Source organism: Carcharodon carcharias, chromosome 36 (assembly GCF_017639515.1).
Source record: "Carcharodon carcharias isolate sCarCar2 chromosome 36, sCarCar2.pri, whole genome shotgun sequence".
In the NCBI taxonomy this organism is placed as follows: Eukaryota; Metazoa; Chordata; class Chondrichthyes; order Lamniformes; family Lamnidae; genus Carcharodon; species Carcharodon carcharias.
In genome coordinates, this window is record NC_054502.1 from 1090879 (window position 1) to 1114327 (window position 23449).

A 23449-nucleotide genomic window follows, 5' to 3' on the forward strand; every position below is an offset into this window, starting at 1 on the left:
GACTCCAGGGAGAGGAATCTCACACACACACACTGTTCACATATATAATAACAACTCCAGGGAGTGGAATAACACACACACTGTTCACATATATAATAATAACTCCAGGGAGAGGAATCACACACAGACTGGTCACATACATCTAATAACACCAGGGAGATGAAACACACACACAGACACACTGTTCACATATATAATAATAACTCCAGGGAGAGGAATCACACACACACACACTGTTCACATATATAATAGTAACTCCAGGGAGAACAACCACAAACACACACTGTTCACATATATAATAATAACTCCAGGGAGAGGAATCTCACACACACACACTGTTCACATATATAATAATAACTCCAGGGAGAGGAATCACACTCACACACACGGTTCACATATATAATAATAACTCCAGGGAGAGGAATCACACACACACACACACACATTGTTCACATATATATTAATAAATCGAGGGAGAGGAATCACACACACTGGTCACATATATATAATAACTCCAGGGAGATGGATCACACACACAGACACACTGTTCACATATATAATAATAACTCCAGGGAGTGGAATAACACACACACACATTGTTCACATATATAATAACTCCAGGGAGGGGAATCACACACACACACACTGTTCACATATATAATAATAACTCCAGGGAGAGGAATCACACACACACACTGTTCACATATATAATAATAACTCCAGGGAGAGGAATCACAAACACACACTGTTCACATATATAATAATAACAACTCCAGGGAGAGGATTCACACACACACACTGTTCACATATATAATAATAACCCGAGGGAGAGGAATCTCACTCACACACACTGTTCACATATATAATAATAACTCCAGGGAGAGGAATCACACACACACACACACATTATTCACATATATAATAATAACTCCAGGGAGAGGAATCACACACACACACACATTGTTCACATATATAACAATAACTCCAGGGAGAGGAATCATACTCACACACATTGTTCACATATATAATAATAACTCCAGGGAGAAGAATCACACACAGACACACTATTCACATATATAATAACTCCAGGGAGAGGAATCATACTCACACGCATTGTTCACATATATAATAAGTCCAGGGAGAGGAATCACACACACACACATTGTTCACATATATAATACTAACTCCAGGGAGAGGAATCACACAAACACACACACACACACGCACACTGTTCACATATATAATAATAACTCCAGGGAGAGGAATCAAACACAGACACACTGTTCACATATGTAATAATAACTCCAGGGAGTGGAATCTCACACACGCACGCACGCACACACACACACTGTTCACATATATAATAATAACTCCAGGGAGAGGAATCATATACACACACACTGTTTACATATATAATAATAACCCCAGGGAGAGGAATCTCTCACACACACACACACATTATTCACATATATAATAATAATTCCAGGCAGAGGAATCACACACACACATATTGTTCACATATATAACAATAACTCCAGGGAGAGGAATCACACACACACTGGTCACATATATATAATAACTCCAGGGAGAGGAATCACACACACACACATTGTTCACATGCATAATAATAACTCCAGGGAGAGGAATCACATATACACACACTGTTTACATATATAATAATAACTCCAGGGAGGGGAATCACACACACACACTCACACACACACACACAGAGTTCACATATATAATAATAACTCCGGGGGAGGAATCAAACTCACACACACTGTTCACATATATAATAATAACTCCAGGGAGAGGAATCACACACACACACACACACACACACACACACACACACACACACACACACACTGTTCACATATATAATAATAACTCCAGGGACAGGAATCACACTCACACACACTGTTCACATATATAATAATAACTCCAGGGAGAGGAATCACACTCACACACATTGTTAACATATATAATAATAACTCCAGGGAATGGGAATCACACACACACACACACTGTTCACATATATAATAATCACTCCAGGGAGAGGAATCAAACACACACACTGTTCACATATATAATAATAACTCCAGGGAGAGGAATCTCACACACACACACATTGTTCACATATATAATAATCTGTCCAGGGAGAGGAATCACACACACACACACACACACTGTTCCCATATATAATAATCTGTCCAGGGAGAGGAATCACACACAGACACACCGTTCACATATATAATAATAAGTCCAGGTAGAGGAATCACACACACACACACACACAAACACTGTTCACATATATAATAATAACCCCAGGGAGAGGAATCACACACAGACACACTGTTCACATATCTAATAATAACTCCAGGGACAGGAAACACACTCACACACACTGTTCACATATATAATAATAACTCCAGGGAGAGGAATCACACTCACACACACTGTTCACATATATAATAATAACTCCAGGGAGAGGAATCACACACACACACACACTGTTCACATATATAATAATAACTCCAGGTAGAGGAATCACACACACACACTGTTCAAATATATAATAATAACGCCAGGGAGAAGAATCACACACACACACTGATCACATATATAATAATAACTCCAGGGAGAGGAATCACACACACACACTGTTCACATATATAATAATAACTCCAGGGAGAGGAATCACACACACACACTGTTCACATATATAATAATAACTCCAGGGAGAGGAATCAAACTCACAAACACTGTTCACATGTATAATAATAACTCCAGGGAGAGGAATCACACTCACATACACTGTTCACATATATAATAATAACTCCAGGGAGAGGAATCACACACACACACACTGTTCACATATATAATAATAACTCCAGGGAGAGGAATCACACACACTGTTCACATATATAATAATGACTCCAGGGAGAGGAATCTCACACACACACACTGTTCACATATATAATAACAACTCCAGGGAGTGGAATAACACACACACTGTTCACATATATAATAATAACTCCAGGGAGAGGAATCACACACAGACTGGTCACATACATCTAATAACACCAGGGAGATGAAACACACACACAGACACACTGTTCACATATATAATAATAACTCCAGGGAGAGGAATCACACACACACACACTGTTCACATATATAATAGTAACTCCAGGGAGAACAACCACAAACACACACTGTTCACATATATAATAATAACTCCAGGGAGAGGAATCTCACACACACACACTGTTCACATATATAATAATAACTCCAGGGAGAGGAATCACACTCACACACACGGTTCACATATATAATAATAACTCCAGGGAGAGGAATCACACACACACACACACACATTGTTCACATATATATTAATAAATCGAGGGAGAGGAATCACACACACTGGTCACATATATATAATAACTCCAGGGAGATGGATCACACACACAGACACACTGTTCACATATATAATAATAACTCCAGGGAGTGGAATAACACACACACACATTGTTCACATATATAATAACTCCAGGGAGGGGAATCACACACACACACACTGTTCACATATATAATAATAACTCCAGGGAGAGGAATCACACACACACACTGTTCACATATATAATAATAACTCCAGGGAGAGGAATCACAAACACACACTGTTCACATATATAATAATAACAACTCCAGGGTGAGGATTCACACACACACACTGTTCACATATATAATAATAACCCGAGGGAGAGGAATCTCACTCACACACACTGTTCACATATATAATAATAACTCCAGGGAGAGGAATCACACACACACACACACATTGTTCACATATATAATAATAACTCCAGGGAGAGGAATCACACACACACACACATTGTTCACATATATAACAATAACTCCAGGGAGAGGAATCATACTCACACACATTGTTCACATATATAATAATAACTCCAGGGAGAAGAATCACACACAGACACACTATTCACATATATAATAACTCCAGGGAGAGGAATCATACTCACACGCATTGTTCACATATATAATAAGTCCAGGGAGAGGAATCACACACACACACATTGTTCACATATATAATACTAACTCCAGGGAGAGGAATCACACAAACACACACACACACACGCACACTGTTCACATATATAATAATAACTCCAGGGAGAGGAATCAAACACAGACACACTGTTCACATATGTAATAATAACTCCAGGGAGTGGAATCTCACACACGCACGCACGCACACACACACACTGTTCACATATATAATAATAACTCCAGGGAGAGGAATCATATACACACACACTGTTTACATATATAATAATAACCCCAGGGAGAGGAATCTCTCACACACACACACACATTATTCACATATATAATAATAATTCCAGGCAGAGGAATCACACACACACATATTGTTCACATATATAACAATAACTCCAGGGAGAGGAATCACACACACACTGGTCACATATATATAATAACTCCAGGGAGAGGAATCACACACACACACATTGTTCACATGCATAATAATAACTCCAGGGAGAGGAATCACATATACACACACTGTTTACATATATAATAATAACTCCAGGGAGGGGAATCACACACACACACTCACACACACACACAGAGTTCACATATATAATAATAACTCCGGGGGAGGAATCAAACTCACACACACTGTTCACATATATAATAATAACTCCAGGGAGAGGAATCACACACACACACACACACACACACACACACACACTGTTCACATATATAATAATAACTCCAGGGACAGGAATCACACTCACATACACTGTTCACATATATAATAATAACTCCAGGGAGAGGAATCACACTCACACACATTGTTAACATATATAATAATAACTCCAGGGAGGGGAATCACACACACACACACACTGTTCACATATATAATAATCACTCCAGGGAGAGGAATCAAACACACACACTGTTCACATATATAATAATAACTCCAGGGAGAGGAATCTCACACACACACACATTGTTCACATATATAATAATCTGTCCAGGGAGAGGAATCACACACACACACACACACACTGTTCCCATATATAATAATCTGTCCAGGGAGAGGAATCACACACAGACACACCGTTCACATATATAATAATAAGTCCAGGTAGAGGAATCACACACACACACACACACAAACACTGTTCACATATATAATAATAACCCCAGGGAGAGGAATCACACACAGACACACTGTTCACATATCTAATAATAACTCCAGGGACAGGAAACACACTCACACACACTGTTCACATATATAATAATAACTCCAGGGAGAGGAATCACACTCACACACATTGCTAACATATATAATAATAACTCCAGGGAGGGGAATCACACACACACACACACACACACACTGTTCACATATATAATAATAACTCCAGGGAGAGGAATCACACACACACACACTGTTCACATATATAATAATAACTCCAGGGAGAGGAATCACACACACACACACTGCTTACATATGTAATAATAACTCCAGGGAGAGGAATCACACACAGACACACTGTTCACATATATAATAATAACTCCAGGGAGAGGAATCACACACACACACACACACTGTTCACATATATAATAATAACTCCAGCGAGAGGAATCAGACACATACACACACTGTTCACATATATAATAACTCCAGGGAGAGGAATCACACACACACACTGTTCAAATATATAATAATAACGCCAGGGAGAAGAATCACACACACACACTGATCACATATATAATAATAACTCCAGGGAGAGGAATCACACACACACACTGTTCACGTATATAATAATAACTCCAGGGAGAGGAATCACACACAGACACACCGTTCACATATATAAAAATAACTCCAGGTAGAGGAATCACACACACACACACACACACACACACAGTTCACATACACACACTGTTCACATATATAATAATAACTCCAGGGAGAGGAATCACACACACACACACACACACACACACACACACACACACACACACACACACACACACACACACACTGTTTACATATATAATAATAACTCCAGGGAGAGGAATCACACACACACACACACACACACACACACACTGTTTACATATATAATAATAACTCCAGGGAGAGGAATCACACACACACACACACACACACACACACACACAGTTCACATATTTCATAATAACCCCAGGGAGAGGAATCACACACACACACACACACTGTTCACATATATAATAGCTCCAGGGGGAGGAATCACATACACACACATTGTTCACATATATAACAATAACTCCAGGGAGAGCAAACACACACACACACACACACACACACACACACACACACACACACAGAGTTCACATATATAATAATAACTCCAGGGAGAGGAATCACACTCACACACTGTTCACATATGTAATAATAACTCAGGGAGAGGAATCACACACACATACTGTTCACATATATAATAATCACTCCAGGGAGAGGAATCACACACACACACTGTTCACATATATAATAATAACTCCAGGGAGAGGAATCTCACACACACACACACATTGTTCACATATATAATAATCTGTCCCGGGAGAGGAATCACACACACACACACACTGTTCACATATATAATAATAACTCCAGGGAGAGGAATCACACACAGACACACCGTTCACATATATAATAATAACTCCAGGTAGAGGAATCACACACACACACACACACAGTTCACATGTATAATAATAACTCCAGGGAGAGGAATCACACACACACACACACACACATTCACACATTGTTCACATATATAATAATAACTCCAGGGAGAGGAATCACACACACACACACACATTGTTCACATATATAATAATAACTCCAGGGAGAGGAATCACACACACACACACACCGTTCACATATATAATACTAACTCCAGGGAGAGGAATCACACACACACACATGCACACACTGTTCACATATGTAATAATAACTCCAGGGATAGGAATCACACACACACTGTTCACATATATAATAATAATTCCAGGGAGAGGAATCACACTCACACACACTGTTCACATATATAATAATAACTCCAGGGAGAGGAATCACACACAGACACACTGTTCACATATATAATAATAACTCCAGGGACAGGAATCTCATACACACACACTGTTCACATATATAATAATAACTCCAGGGAGAGGAATCATATACACACACACTGTTTACATATATAATAATAACCCCAGGGAGAGGAATCAGACACACACACTCACACACACAGTTCACATATATAATAATAATCCCAGGGAGAGGAATCACACACACACACACTGTTCACACATATAATCATCACTCCAGGGAGAGGAATCACACACACACACTCACACACACAGTTCACATATATAATAATCTGTCCAGGGAGAGGAATCACACACAGACACACCGTTCACATATATAATAATAAGTCCAGGTAGAGGAATCACACACACACACACACAAACACTGTTCACATATATAATAATAACTCCAGGGAGAGGAAACACACACACACACACACACACACTGTTCACATATATAATAATAACTCCAGGGAGAGGAATCACACACACACATACTGTTCACATATATAATAATAACTCCAGGGAGAGGAATCTCACACACACACACATTGTTCACATATATAATAATCTGTCCAGGGAGAGGAATCACACACACACACACACACACTGTTCCCATATATAATAATCTGTCCAGGGAGAGGAATCACACACAGACACACCGTTCACATATATAATAATAAGTCCAGGTAGAGGAATCACACACACACACACACAAACACTGTTCACATATATAATAATAACTCCAGGGAGAGGAATCACACTCACACACACTGTTCACATATATAATAATAACTCCAGGGAGAGGAATCACACTCACACACACTGTTCACATATGTAGTAACAACTCCAGGGAGAGGAATCACACTCACACACAGTGCTAACATATATAATAATAACTCCAGGGAGGGGAATCACACACACACACACACACACTGTTCACATATATAATAATAACTCCAGGGAGAGGAATCACACACACACATACTGTTCACATATATAATAACAACTCCAGGGAGAGGAATCACACACAGACACACTGTTAACATATATAATAATAACTCCAGGGAGAGGAATCACACACACACACACTGCTTACATATGTAATAGTAACTCCAGGGAGAGGAATCACACACACACTGTTCACATATATCATAATAACTCCAGGGAGAGGAATCACACACACACACACACACACACACACACACACACACACACACACACACACACACACACACACACACACACACACACACACACACACACACACACACACACACACACACACACACACACTGTTCACATATATAATAATAACTCCAGGGAGAGGAATCAGACACATACACACACTGTTCACATATATAATAATAACTCCAGGGAGAGGAATCACATAAACACACACACTGTTCACATATATAATAATATCTCCAGGGAGAGGAATCACACACAGACACACCGTTCACATATATAAAAATAACTCCAGGTAGAGGAATCACACACACACACACACACACACAGTTCACATACACACACTGTTCACATATATAATAATAACTCCAGGGAGAGGAATCACACACACACTGTTTACATATATAATAATAACTCCAGGGAGAGGAATCACACACACACACTCACACACACAGTTCACATATTGCATAATAACCCCAGGGAGAGGAATCACACACACACACACACACACACACACTGTTCACATATATAATAACTCCAGGGAGAGGAATCTCACTCACACACACTGTTCACATGTATAATAATAACCCGAGGGAGAGGAATCTCACTCTCACACACTGTTCACATATATAATAATAACTCCAGGGAGAGGAATCACACACAGACACACAGTTCACATATGTAATAACTCCAGGAAGGGGAATCTCACATACATACGCACTGTTCACATATATAATAATAAATCCAGGGAGAGGAATCACATAAACACACACACTGTTCACATATATAATAATAACTCCAGGGAGAGGAATCACACACAGACACACCGTTCACATATATAAAAATAACTCCAGGTAGAGGAATCACACACACACACACACACACACACAGTTCACATACACACACTGTTCACATATATAATAATAACTCCAGGGAGAGGAATCACACACACACACACTGTTTACATATATAATAATAACTCCAGGGAGAGGAATCACACACACACACTCACACACACAGTTCACATATTGCATAATAACCCCAGGGAGAGGAATCACACACACACACACACACTGTTCACATATATAATAACTCCAGGGGGAGGAATCACATACACACACATTGTTCACATATATAACAATAACTCCAGGGAGAGCAAACACACACACACACACACACACACACACACACACACAGAGTTCACATATATAATAATAACTCCAGGGAGAGGAATCACACTCACACACTGTTCACATATGTAATAATAACTCAGGGAGAGGAATCACACACACATACTGTTCACATATATAATAATCACTCCAGGGAGAGGAATCACACACACACACTGTTCACATATATAATAATAACTCCAGGGAGAGGAATCTCACACACACACACACATTGTTCACATATATAATAATCTGTCCCGGGAGAGGAATCACACACACACACACACACACTGTTCCCATATATAATAATCTGTCCAGGGAGAGGAATCACACACAGACACACCGTTCACATATATAATAATAAGTCCAGGTAGAGGAATCACACACACACACACACACAAACACTGTTCACATATATAATAATAACCCCAGGGAGAGGAATCACACACAGACACACTGTTCACATATCTAATAATAACTCCAGGGACAGGAAACACACTCACACACACTGTTCACATATATAATAATAACTCCAGGGAGAGGAATCACACTCACACACATTGCTAACATATATAATAATAACTCCAGGGAGGGGAATCACACACACACACACACACACACACTGTTCACATATATAATAATAACTCCAGGGAGAGGAATCACACACACACACACTGTTCACATATATAATAATAACTCCAGGGAGAGGAATCACACACACACACACTGCTTACATATGTAATAATAACTCCAGGGAGAGGAATCACACACAGACACACTGTTCACATATATAATAATAACTCCAGGGAGAGGAATCACACACACACACACACTGTTCACATATATAAAAATAACTCCAGGTAGAGGAATCACACACACACACACACACACAGTTCACATACACACACTGTTCACATATATAATAATAACTCCAGGGAGAGGAATCACACACACACACACACACACACACACACACACACACACACACACACACACACACACACACACACACACACACACACACACACACACACACACACACACACACACACACACACACTGTTTACATATATAATAATAACTCCAGGGAGAGGAATCACACACACACACACACACACACAGTTCACATATTTCATAATAACCCCAGGGAGAGGAATCACACACACACACACACACACACTGTTCACATATATAATAACTCCAGGGGGAGGAATCACATACACACACATTGTTCACATATATAACAATAACTCCAGGGAGAGCAAACACACACACACACACACACACACACACACACACACACACACACACACACACACACACACACACACACACACACACACACAGAGTTCACATATATAATAATAACTCCAGGGAGAGGAATCACACTCACACACTGTTCACATATGTAATAATAACTCAGGGAGAGGAATCACACACACATACTGTTCACATATATAATAATCACTCCAGGGAGAGGAATCACACACACACACTGTTCACATATATAATAATAACTCCAGGGAGAGGAATCTCACACACACACACACATTGTTCACATATATAATAATCTGTCCCGGGAGAGGAATCACACACACACACACACTGTTCACATATATAATAATAACTCCAGGGAGAGGAATCACACACAGACACACCGTTCACATATATAATAATAACTCCAGGTAGAGGAATCACACACACACACACACACAGTTCACATGTATAATAATAACTCCAGGGAGAGGAATCACACACACACACACACACACATTCACACATTGTTCACATATATAATAATAACTCCAGGGAGAGGAATCACACACACACACACACATTGTTCACATATATAATAATAACTCCAGGGAGAGGAATCACACACACACACACACCGTTCACATATATAATACTAACTCCAGGGAGAGGAATCACACACACACACATGCACACACTGTTCACATATGTAATAATAACTCCAGGGATAGGAATCACGCACACACTGTTCACATATATAATAATAATTCCAGGGAGAGGAATCACACTCACACACACTGTTCACATATATAATAATAACTCCAGGGAGAGGAATCACACACAGACACACTGTTCACATATATAATAATAACTCCAGGGACAGGAATCACACACACACACACTGTTCACATATATAATAATAACTCCAGGGAGAGGAATCATATACACACACACTGTTTACATATATAATAATAACCCCAGGGAGAGGAATCAGACACACACACTCACACACACAGTTCACATATATAATAATAACCCCAGGGAGAGGAATCACACACACACACACTGTTCACACATATAATCATCACTCCAGGGAGAGGAATCACACACACACACTCACACACACAGTTCACATATATAATAATCTGTCCAGGGAGAGGAATCACACACAGACACACCGTTCACATATATAATAATAAGTCCAGGTAGAGGAATCACACACACACACACACAAACACTGTTCACATATATAATAATAACTCCAGGGAGAGGAATCACACACACACACACACACACACACTGTTCACATATATAATAATAACTCCAGGGAGAGGAATCACACACACATACTGTTCACATATATAATAATAACTCCAGGGAGAGGAATCTCACACACACACACATTGTTCACATATATAATAATCTGTCCAGGGAGAGGAATCACACACACACACACACACTGTTCCCATATATAATAATCTGTCCAGGGAGAGGAATCACACACAGACACACCGTTCACATATATAATAATAAGTCCAGGTAGAGGAATCACACACACACACACACAAACACTGTTCACATATATAATAATAACTCCAGGGAGAGGAATCACACACACACACACTGTTCACATATATAATAATAACTCCAGGGACAGGAATCACACTCACACACACTGTTCACATATATAATAATAACTCCAGGGAGAGGAATCACACTCACACACACTGTTCACATATGTAGTAACAACTCCAGGGAGAGGAATCACACTCACACACATTGCTAACATATATAATAATAACTCCAGGGAGGGGAATCACACACACACACACACACACTGTTCACATATATAATAATAACTCCAGGGAGAGGAATCACACACACACATACTGTTCACATATATAATAACAACTCCAGGGAGAGGAATCACACACAGACACACTGTTAACATATATAATAATAACTCCAGGGAGAGGAATCACACACACACACACTGCTTACATATGTAATAGTAACTCCAGGGAGAGGAATCACACACACACTGTTCACATATATCATAATAACTCCAGGGAGAGGAATCACACACACACACACACACACACACAGTTCACATACACACACTGTTCACATATATAATAATAACTCCAGGGAGAGGAATCACACACACACTGTTTACATATATAATAATAACTCCAGGGAGAGGAATCACACACACACACTCACACACACAGTTCACATATTGCATAATAACCCCAGGGAGAGGAATCACACACACACACACACACACACACTGTTCACATATATAATAACTCCAGGGAGAGGAATCTCACTCACACACACTGTTCACATGTATAATAATAACCCGAGGGAGAGGAATCTCACTCTCACACACTGTTCACATATATAATAATAACTCCAGGGAGAGGAATCACACACAGACACACAGTTCACATATGTAATAACTCCAGGAAGGGGAATCTCACATACATACGCACTGTTCACATATATAATAATAAATCCAGGGAGAGGAATCACATAAACACACACACTGTTCACATATATAATAATAACTCCAGGGAGAGGAATCACACACAGACACACCGTTCACATATATAAAAATAACTCCAGGTAGAGGAATCACACACACACACACACACACAGTTCACATACACACACTGTTCACATATATAATAATAACTCCAGGGAGAGGAATCACACACACACACTCACACACACAGTTCACATATTGCATAATAACCCCAGGGAGAGGAATCACACACACACACACACACTGTTCACATATATAATAACTCCAGGGGGAGGAATCACATACACACACATTGTTCACATATATAACAATAACTCCAGGGAGAGCAAACACACACACACACACACACACACACACACACACACACACACACACACACACACAGAGTTCACATATATAATAATAACTCCAGGGAGAGGAATCACACTCACACACTGTTCACATATGTAATAATAACTCAGGGAGGGGAATCACACACACATACTGTTCACATATATAATAATCACTCCAGGGAGAGGAATCACACACACACACTGTTCACATATATAATAATAACTCCAGGGAGAGGAATCTCACACACACACACACATTGTTCACATATATAATAATCTGTCCCGGGAGAGGAATCACACACACACACACACACACACACTGTTCACATATATAATAATAACTCCAGGGAGAGGAATCACACACAGACACACCGTTCACATATATAATAATAACTCCAGGTAGAGGAATCACACACACACACACACACACACACACACACAGTTCACATGTATAATAATAACTCCAGGGAGAGGAATCACACACACACACACACACACACACATTGTTCACATATATAATAATAACTCCAGGGAGAGGAATCACACACACACACACACACATTGTTCACATATATAATAATAACTCCAGGGAGAGGAATCACACACACACACATGCACACACTGTTCACATATGTAATAATAACTCCAGGGATAGGAATCACACACATACTGTTCAGATATATAATAATAATTCCAGGGAGAGGAATCACACTCACACACACTGTTCACATATATAATAATAACTCCAGGTAGAGGAATCACACACACACACACACACACACACTGTTCACATATATAATAATAACTCCAGGGAGAGGAATCACACACAGACACACTGTTCACATATATAATAATAACTCCAGGGACAGGAATCACACTCACACACACTGTTCACATATATAATAATAACTCCAGGGAGAGGAATCACACTCACACACATTGTTCACATATATAATAATAACTCCAGGGAGAGGAATCACACACAGACACACTCTTCACATATATAATAATAACTCCAGGGAGACGAATCACACACACTGTTCACATATATAATAATGACTCCAGGGAGAGGAATCACACACACACACACACACACACTGTTCACATATATAATAATAATTCCAGGGAGAGGAGTCACACACACAAACACAAACTGTTCACATATATAATAATAACTCCAGGGAGAGGAATCACACACACTGTTCACATATATAATAATAACTCCAGGGAGAGGAATCACACACACACACACTGTTCACATATATAATAATAACTCCAGGGAGAGGAATCAGACACATACACATACTGTTCACATATATAATAATAACTCCAGGGAGAGGAATCACATACACACACACACACTGTTCACATATATAATAATAACTCCAGGGAGAGGAATCACACACACACACTGTTCACATATATAATAACTCCAGGGAGAGGAATCACACACACACACACACACACACACACACACTGTTTACATATATAATAATAACTCCAGGGAGAGGAATCACACACACACACTCACACACACAGTTCACATATTTCATAATAACCCCAGGGAGAGGAATCACACACACACACACTGTTCACATATATAACAATAACTCCAGGGGGAGCAATCACATACACACACATTGTTCACATATATAACAATAACTCCAGGGAGAGCAAACACACACACACACACACACACACACACACACACACAGAGTTCACATATATAATAATAACTCCAGGGAGAGGAATCACACACACACACTGTTCACATATATAATAATAACTCCAGGGAGAGGAATCTCACACACACACACACATTGTTCACATATATAATAATCTGTCCCGGGAGAGGAATCACACACACACACACACACGCACACACACACACATTGTTCACATATATAATAATAACTCCAGGGAGAGGAATCACACACAGACACACCGTTCACATATATAATAATAACTCCAGGTAGAGGAATCACACACACACACACAGTTCACATATATCATAATAACTCCAGGGAGAGGAATCACACACACACACACACACACACACACACACACACAAACACACACACACACATTGTTCACATATATAATAATAACTCCAGGGAGAGGAATCACACACACACACACACACACATTGTTCACATATATAATAATAACTCCAGGGAGAGGAATCACACACACACACACACCGTTCACATATATAATACTAACTCCAGGGAGAGGAATCACACACACACACATGCACACACTGTTCACATATGTAATAATAACTCCAGGGATAGGAATCACACACACACTGTTCACATATATAATAATAATTCCAGGGAGAGGAATCACACACACACACACACACACACACTGTTCACATATATAATAATAACTCCAGGGAGAGGAATCACACACACACACACACACATTGTTCACATATATAATAATCTCTCCAGGGAGAGGAATCACACACACACACACTGTTCACATATATAATAATAACTCCAGGGAGAGGAATCACACACACACACACACGCACTGTTCCCATATATAATAATAACTCCAGGGAGAGGAATCACACACAGACACACCGTTCACATATATAATAATAACTCCAGGTAGAGGAATCACACACACACACACACACACACACACACACTGTTCACATATATAATAACAACTCCAGGGAGAGGAATCACACACAGACACACTCTTCACATATATAATAATAACTCCAGGGAGAGGAATCACACACACACACACACTGTTCACATATATAATAATAACTCCAGGGAGAGGAATCACACAGACACACCTTTCACATATATAAAAATAACTCCAGGTAGAGGAATCACTCACACACACACACACACACACACACACACACACACACACACACACACACACACACACACACACACACACACACACACACACACACACACACACACACACACACACACACACACACACACACACACACACACACACACACACACACACACACACACACACACACACACACACACACACACACACACACACACACACACACACACACACACACACACACACACACACACACACACACACACACACACACACACACACACACACACACACACACACACACACACACACACACACACACACACACACACACACACACACACACACACACAGTTCACATATATAATCATAACTCCAGGGAGAGGAATCACACACACACACTGTTCACATATATAATAATAACTCCAGGGAGAGGAATCACACTCACACACTGTTCACATATGTAATAATAACTCGGAAAGGAATCACACACACACACACTCTTCACATATGTAATAATCACTCAAGGGAGAGGAATCACACACACACACTGTTCACATATATAATAATAACTCCAGGGAGAGGAATCTCACACACACACACATTGTTCACATATATAATAATCTGTCCCGGGAGAGGAATCACACACACACACACACACTGTTCACATATATAATAATAACTCCAGGGAGAGGAATCACACAAGACACACCGTTCACATATATAATAACTCCAGGTAGAGGAATCACACACACACACACACACACACACAGTTCACATATATAATAATAACTCCAGGGAGAGGAATCACACACACACACACACACACACTGTTCACATATATAATAATAACTCCAGGGAGAGGAATCACACACACACACACACACACACACACACATTGTTCACATATATAACAATAACTCCAGGGAGAGGAATCACACACACACACCGTTCACATATATAATACTAACTCCAGGGAGAGGAATCACACACACACACACTGTTCACATATGTAATAATAACTCCAGGGATAGGAATCACACACACACTGTTCACATATATAATAATAATTCCAGGGAGAGGGATCACACTCACACACACTGTTCACATATATAATAACTACTCCAGGGAGAGGAATCACACACACACACACACACTGTTCACATATATAATAATAACTCCAGGGAGAGGAATCACACACACACACACATTGTTCACATATATAATCATCTCTCCAGGGAGAGGAATCACACACACACACTGTTCACATATATAATAATAACTCCAGGGAGAGGAATCACACACACACACACACTGTTCACATATATAATAATAACTCCAGGGAGAGGAATCACACACACACACTCTGTTCACATATATAATAATAACTCCAGGGAGAGGAATCACACACACACACACTGTTCACATGTATAATAATAACTCCAGGGAGAGGAATCACACACAGACACACTGTTCACATATATAATAATAACTCCAGGGAGAGGAATCACACACAGTCACTCCGTTCACATATATAATAGTAACTCCAGGGAGAGGAATCACATACACACACACTGTTCACATATATAATTATAACTCCAGGGAGAGGAATCACACACACACACACACACACGCACTCTGTTCACATATATAATAACTCCAGGGAGAGGAATCACACACAGACACACCGTTCACATATATAATAATAACTCCAGGGAGAGGAATCACACACAGACACACTATTCACATATATAATAACTCCAGGGACAGGAATCACACTCACACACACTGTTCACATATATAATAATAACTCCAGAGAGAGGAATCACACTCACACACACTGTTCACATATATAATAATAACTCCAGGGAGGGTAATCACACACACACACACACACACTGTTCACATATATAATAATAACTCCAGGGAGAGGAATCTCACACACATACACACACACACTGTTCACATATGTAATAATAACTCCAGGGAGAGGAATCACACACACACTGTTCACATATATAATAATAACTCCAGGGAGAGGAATCACACACACACACACTGTTCATATATATAATAATAACTCCAGGGAGAGGAGTCACACACACACACACACACTGTTCACATATATAATAATAACTCCAGGGAGAGGAATCACACACACACACACTGTTCATATATATAATAATAACTCCAGGGAGAGGAATCACACACACACACACTGTTCACAAAAATAATAATAACTCCAGGGAGAGGAATCTCACACACATACACACACACACTGTTCTCATATGTAATAATAACTCCAGGGAGAGGAATCACACACACACACACTGTTCACATATATAATAATAACTCCAGGGAGAGGAATCACACACACACACACTGTTCACATATATAATAATAACTCCAGGGAGAGGAATCACACACACACACACTGTTCACATATATAATAATAACTCCAGGGAGAGGAATCACACACACACACACACTGTTCATATATATAATAATAACTCCAGGGAGAGGAATCACACTCACACACACTGTTCACATATATAATAATAACTCCAGGGAGAGGAATCACACACACACACAGTTCACATATATAATAATAACTCCAGGGAGGGGAATCACACACACACACACACACACACACTGTTCACATATATAATAACTACTCCAGGGAGAGGAATCACACACACACACACTGTTCACATATATAATAATAACTCCAGGGAGAGGAATCACTCACACAAACTGTTCACATATATAATAATAACTCCAGGGAGTGGAATAACATCCACACACAGGGACCTGATTAATAGCGCAATAAACACACAGACACAAATAACATGTATATGTTACATCATTGCCACTATCTCCTTACCTGAGTGCAGCCAGTGAGATTGAGGGAAAACACATGTGGACTCACAGCAATAAAATCTCCATAAAACTCCTAAAAGAGCAAGAAAAGACAAAGTGAGTGACAAGAGGTGAATTCAGAGCTTTCTTCTGCTAAAAGTCTTCAAATCTGTCGAAAAATACACCTGATGTTGGAAATACTGAGCAGGGAATGGCAAAAGTCACAGACTGAAAACGTCAACTCTTCCTCTCCACAGATAATGGCAAAAGTCACAGACTGAAAACGTCAACTCTTCCTCTCCACAGATAATGGCAAAAGTCACAGACTGAAAACGTCAATTCTTCCTCTCCACAGATAATGGCAAAAGTCACAGACTGAAAACGTCAACTCTTCCTCTCCACAGATAATGGCAAAAGTCACAGAGTGAAAACGTCAATTCTTCCTCTCCACAGATGCTGCCATCTAGATAGGGAGAAGCTGTTTCCGCTCATAATAGGATCAAGAACGAGAGGGCACAGATTTAAAGTGATTTGCCAAAGAAGCAAATGTGATGTGAGAAAAAACTTTTTCACAAAGCGTGTGCTTGGGGTCTGGAATGCACTGTCTGGAAATGTGGTAGAGACAGGTTCAATCGAGCCATTCAAGAGGACATTAGATGATTATTTGAATATAAACAGGGATACGGGGAAAAGGCTGGGCAATGGCACTAGGTCATAATGCTCATTTGGAGAGCCAGTGCAGACGCGATGGGCTGAATAGCCTCCTTCTGTGCCATTAAAATTCTGTGATAACCCGCTGAGTATTTTCAGCATTTTCTGTTTATATTTGTGGACCATTTACTGGGTTAAAGAGAACCCCAGTCCTGTTCCAATGGACAAAGGGGACCACAGCCCAGCTACAGAGGTCATGTATACACAAATGATTAAAGGGGTCATTAATCCAGCGATAGAGGACTGCGGGGTCCTTTAATTCCTCCAATCCACGCTCCACCTGTTAAGGCAAAGGTCTAGTAATCCAGACCCCCCCAGGGGAATGCTCTGGGGACCTGGTTTCAAATCCCATCATGACAAATGGTGGAATTTTAATTCAATAAAAATCTGGAATTAAAAGTCTAATGATGACCATGAAACCATTGTCGATTGTTGTAAAAAGCCATCTGGTGTAATGTCCTTTAGGGAAGGAAATCTGTTATCCTTACCTGATCGGGCCTGCATGTGACTCCAGACCCACAGTAATGTGGTTGACAATGTGAGGGACTCTTAAATGCCCTCTGAAATGGCCTAGCAAGCCACTCAGTTAAGCAGCTCACCACCACCTTCTTAAAGGGCAACTAGGGATGGGCAATAAGTGCTGGCACAGCCACATCCCGTGAATGAATTTTAAAAAAGTAGACAGAGCCGACTGTCACTCACCTGAACTTCGGAAACGACCTCCTGTTCATCAGCCTCTGCCAGGGACTTGATGTCGCTCTTACTAATCACATTACTGAAATCTGGAGAGAGTTAAAGACAGGGGAAGGTAAGCTTATAGCTAGTGACTGAAACTGAAAGTATCACTAGGAACAGGAGAAGCCTGCACCATGATGTCCTCACCACAATTCCATAAGGACCAATCTGACACACAGCAGCAAGGTGCCCGTGGGTCCATTCATCATCTGGACCCTGGGACACTTGCTGATTGATGATGAAGGGTACTGAGGCTAACTGCAGCCTCCATCCAAGATCAACCACCACAGCAAATACTGGCAATGGAGCTGGGCCTTGTACTGCTCTGTGGCCCAGTGACTCGCATCCCCTTGGCTAATGCTCATTTCACTGAACTCAGTCATTAATGTTCCTGTCGAGTACTCACAAACAAAGAATAAGCCGTACTTGGGTCTGCGCAGCTCCTGGATCAGAAGTTCAACGTTCTCCTAGAAAACGGAAATGAACAATTACAGGAGGAAATGTGAGACTTTTGTACTCAAATCTGAACCCCACTGTCTTAATGTTTTCCATTCACCTCAGCCCTAATCACTCCAAACCTCCCCGACCCCACGTGCCAAATCCCAAAGCCCACCACAAACCGTCAACCCCACAATACACACCCACTCTCAGCGCAGGAACCCCCCCCACCGGGCGCCCGCTCTCAGCGCAGGCCCCCTCCCCCGGTGCCCACTCTCAGCGCAGGCCCTCAAAACATGCCACAGTCAACCTCTCAGCAGTGAGCCCCAAACCCGAATCTCACCATATTCCCCAACTCCACTTGCTCACTCAATCTCTGCATTCACATTTCCCATTAACCGCAGACCTTTCCATAAATGAAATTGTTTCGAATGTTTCTACTGACTTCTGCAGTTCCCTCTCAGCTGGGCTGTGAACTAGGCGGGTTGGCTGCCTGAGAGTGCACTGTGTTCCCATAATGTGGGGTAGGGAGGCAGCAAGCAGGCGCCAATTACCTTGGTGGGCCGCAAGAAGCAGATGGCTTTCAGGTGCTTCATGGTATCACGGTTAGTGGAATCAATGCGTTCGAAGAGGTAAACTTCCTTCTGTAGGATCTCAGACTGTGTGTACACCATACTGATGATGCTGGTCTGCAAAAGGATCAGATACTTCACACACTGCATCCAATCTCTCATTCCCATGTTAAAACTCAGAAAGCAATGGTAAGAAACAGAATAAGTCTCCCTCTACAAAGTCCCCATCAAACACGCCCAGGACAGGTACAGCACAGGGATAGATACAGAGTAGAGCGCCCTCTACGTTATCCCCATCAAACACTCCCAGGACAGGGTTAGATACAGAGTAAAGCTCCCTCTACACTGTCCCCATCAAACACTCCCAGGACAGGGACAGCCCGGGGTCAGATACAAAGTAAAGCTCCCTCTACCTGATCCCATCAAACACTCCCAGGACAGGTACAGCACGGTGATAGATACAGAGTAAAGATCCCTCGACACTGTACCCTTCAAACACTCCCAGGACAGGTACAGCACGGGCATATATACAGAGTAAAGCTCCCTCTACACTGTCCCCATCAAACACTCCCAGGGTAGGTACAGCACGGGGTCAGATACAAAGTAAAGCTCCCTCTACACTGTCTACATCAAACACTCCCAGGACAGGTACAGCCCGGGGTTAGATACCGAGTAAATCGACCTCTGCCCTGCCACCATCAAACACTCCCAGGTCAGGTACAACGCGGGGTTAGATACTAAGGAAAGCTCTCCATGCACTGTCCCCATCAAATACTCCGAGGATAGTTAAAGCAAGGCGGTAGACACAGAATGAAGCTCCCTCTGCACTTTCCCCATCAAACACTCCCAGGACAGGTAGAGTGCGGGGTTACATACAGAGTAAATCTCCCCCTCCACCCTCCACATCAAACACTCCCAGGACAGTTACAGCACAGGGATAGATAAAGAGTAAAACACCCTCCACACCATCCCCATCAAACACTCCCAGGACAGGTACAGCATGGGGTTAGATACAGAGTAAAGCTCCCTCTACACCGTCCCCATCAAACACTCCCAGGACAGGTACAGCACGGGGTTAGATACAGAGTAAAGCTCCCTCTACACTGTCCCCATCAAACACTCCCAGGACAGGTACAGCACGGGGTTAGATACAGAGTAAACCTCCCCTCCACTCTCCCCATCAAACACTCCCAGGACAGGTACAGCACGGGGTTAGATACAGAGTAGAGCGCCCTCCATGCTGTCCCCATCAAACAATCCCAGGGCAGGTGCAGCACGGGGTTAGATACAGAGTAAACTTCCCTCGACAGTGTCCACATCAAACATTCCCAGGACAGGTACAGCACGGGGTTAGATACCGAGTAAATCGCCCTCTACACTGTCCCCATCAAACACTCCCAGGACAGGCACAGCACGGGGTTAGATACAGAGTAAATCTTCCTCGACACTGTCCCCATCAAACACTCCCAAGACATGTACAGCACGGTGAAAGATACAGAGTAAAGATCCCTCGACACTGTACCCTTCAAACACTCCCAGGACAGGTACAGCACGGGCATATATACAGAGTAAAGCTCCTTCTACACTGTTCCCATCAAACACTCCCAGGGTAGGTAAAGCAAGGCGGTAGACACAGAATGAAGC

The 23449-nt window shown here is 41.1% G+C and overlaps 1 protein-coding gene across 1 annotated transcript in view; it reads right to left on the reverse strand.

Annotated features, from left to right (window-relative positions):
* Nucleotides 1-21940, reverse strand: part of vps45 (vacuolar protein sorting 45 homolog) — a 70233-nt gene extending 48293 nt beyond the window's left edge. Inside the window, exons 1-4 of the mRNA XM_041179774.1 lie at nt 21788-21940; nt 21202-21262; nt 20763-20842; nt 19375-19443 (exon numbers count right to left, since the gene is read on the reverse strand). Of these exons, the coding sequence (XP_041035708.1) occupies nt 19375-19443; nt 20763-20842; nt 21202-21262; nt 21788-21907 (330 nt within the window). The 5' untranslated portion in view covers nt 21908-21940. The remainder of the gene's footprint in view (nt 1-19374; nt 19444-20762; nt 20843-21201; nt 21263-21787) is intronic.
* Between the last annotated feature and the right edge of the window lie 1509 nt (nt 21941-23449).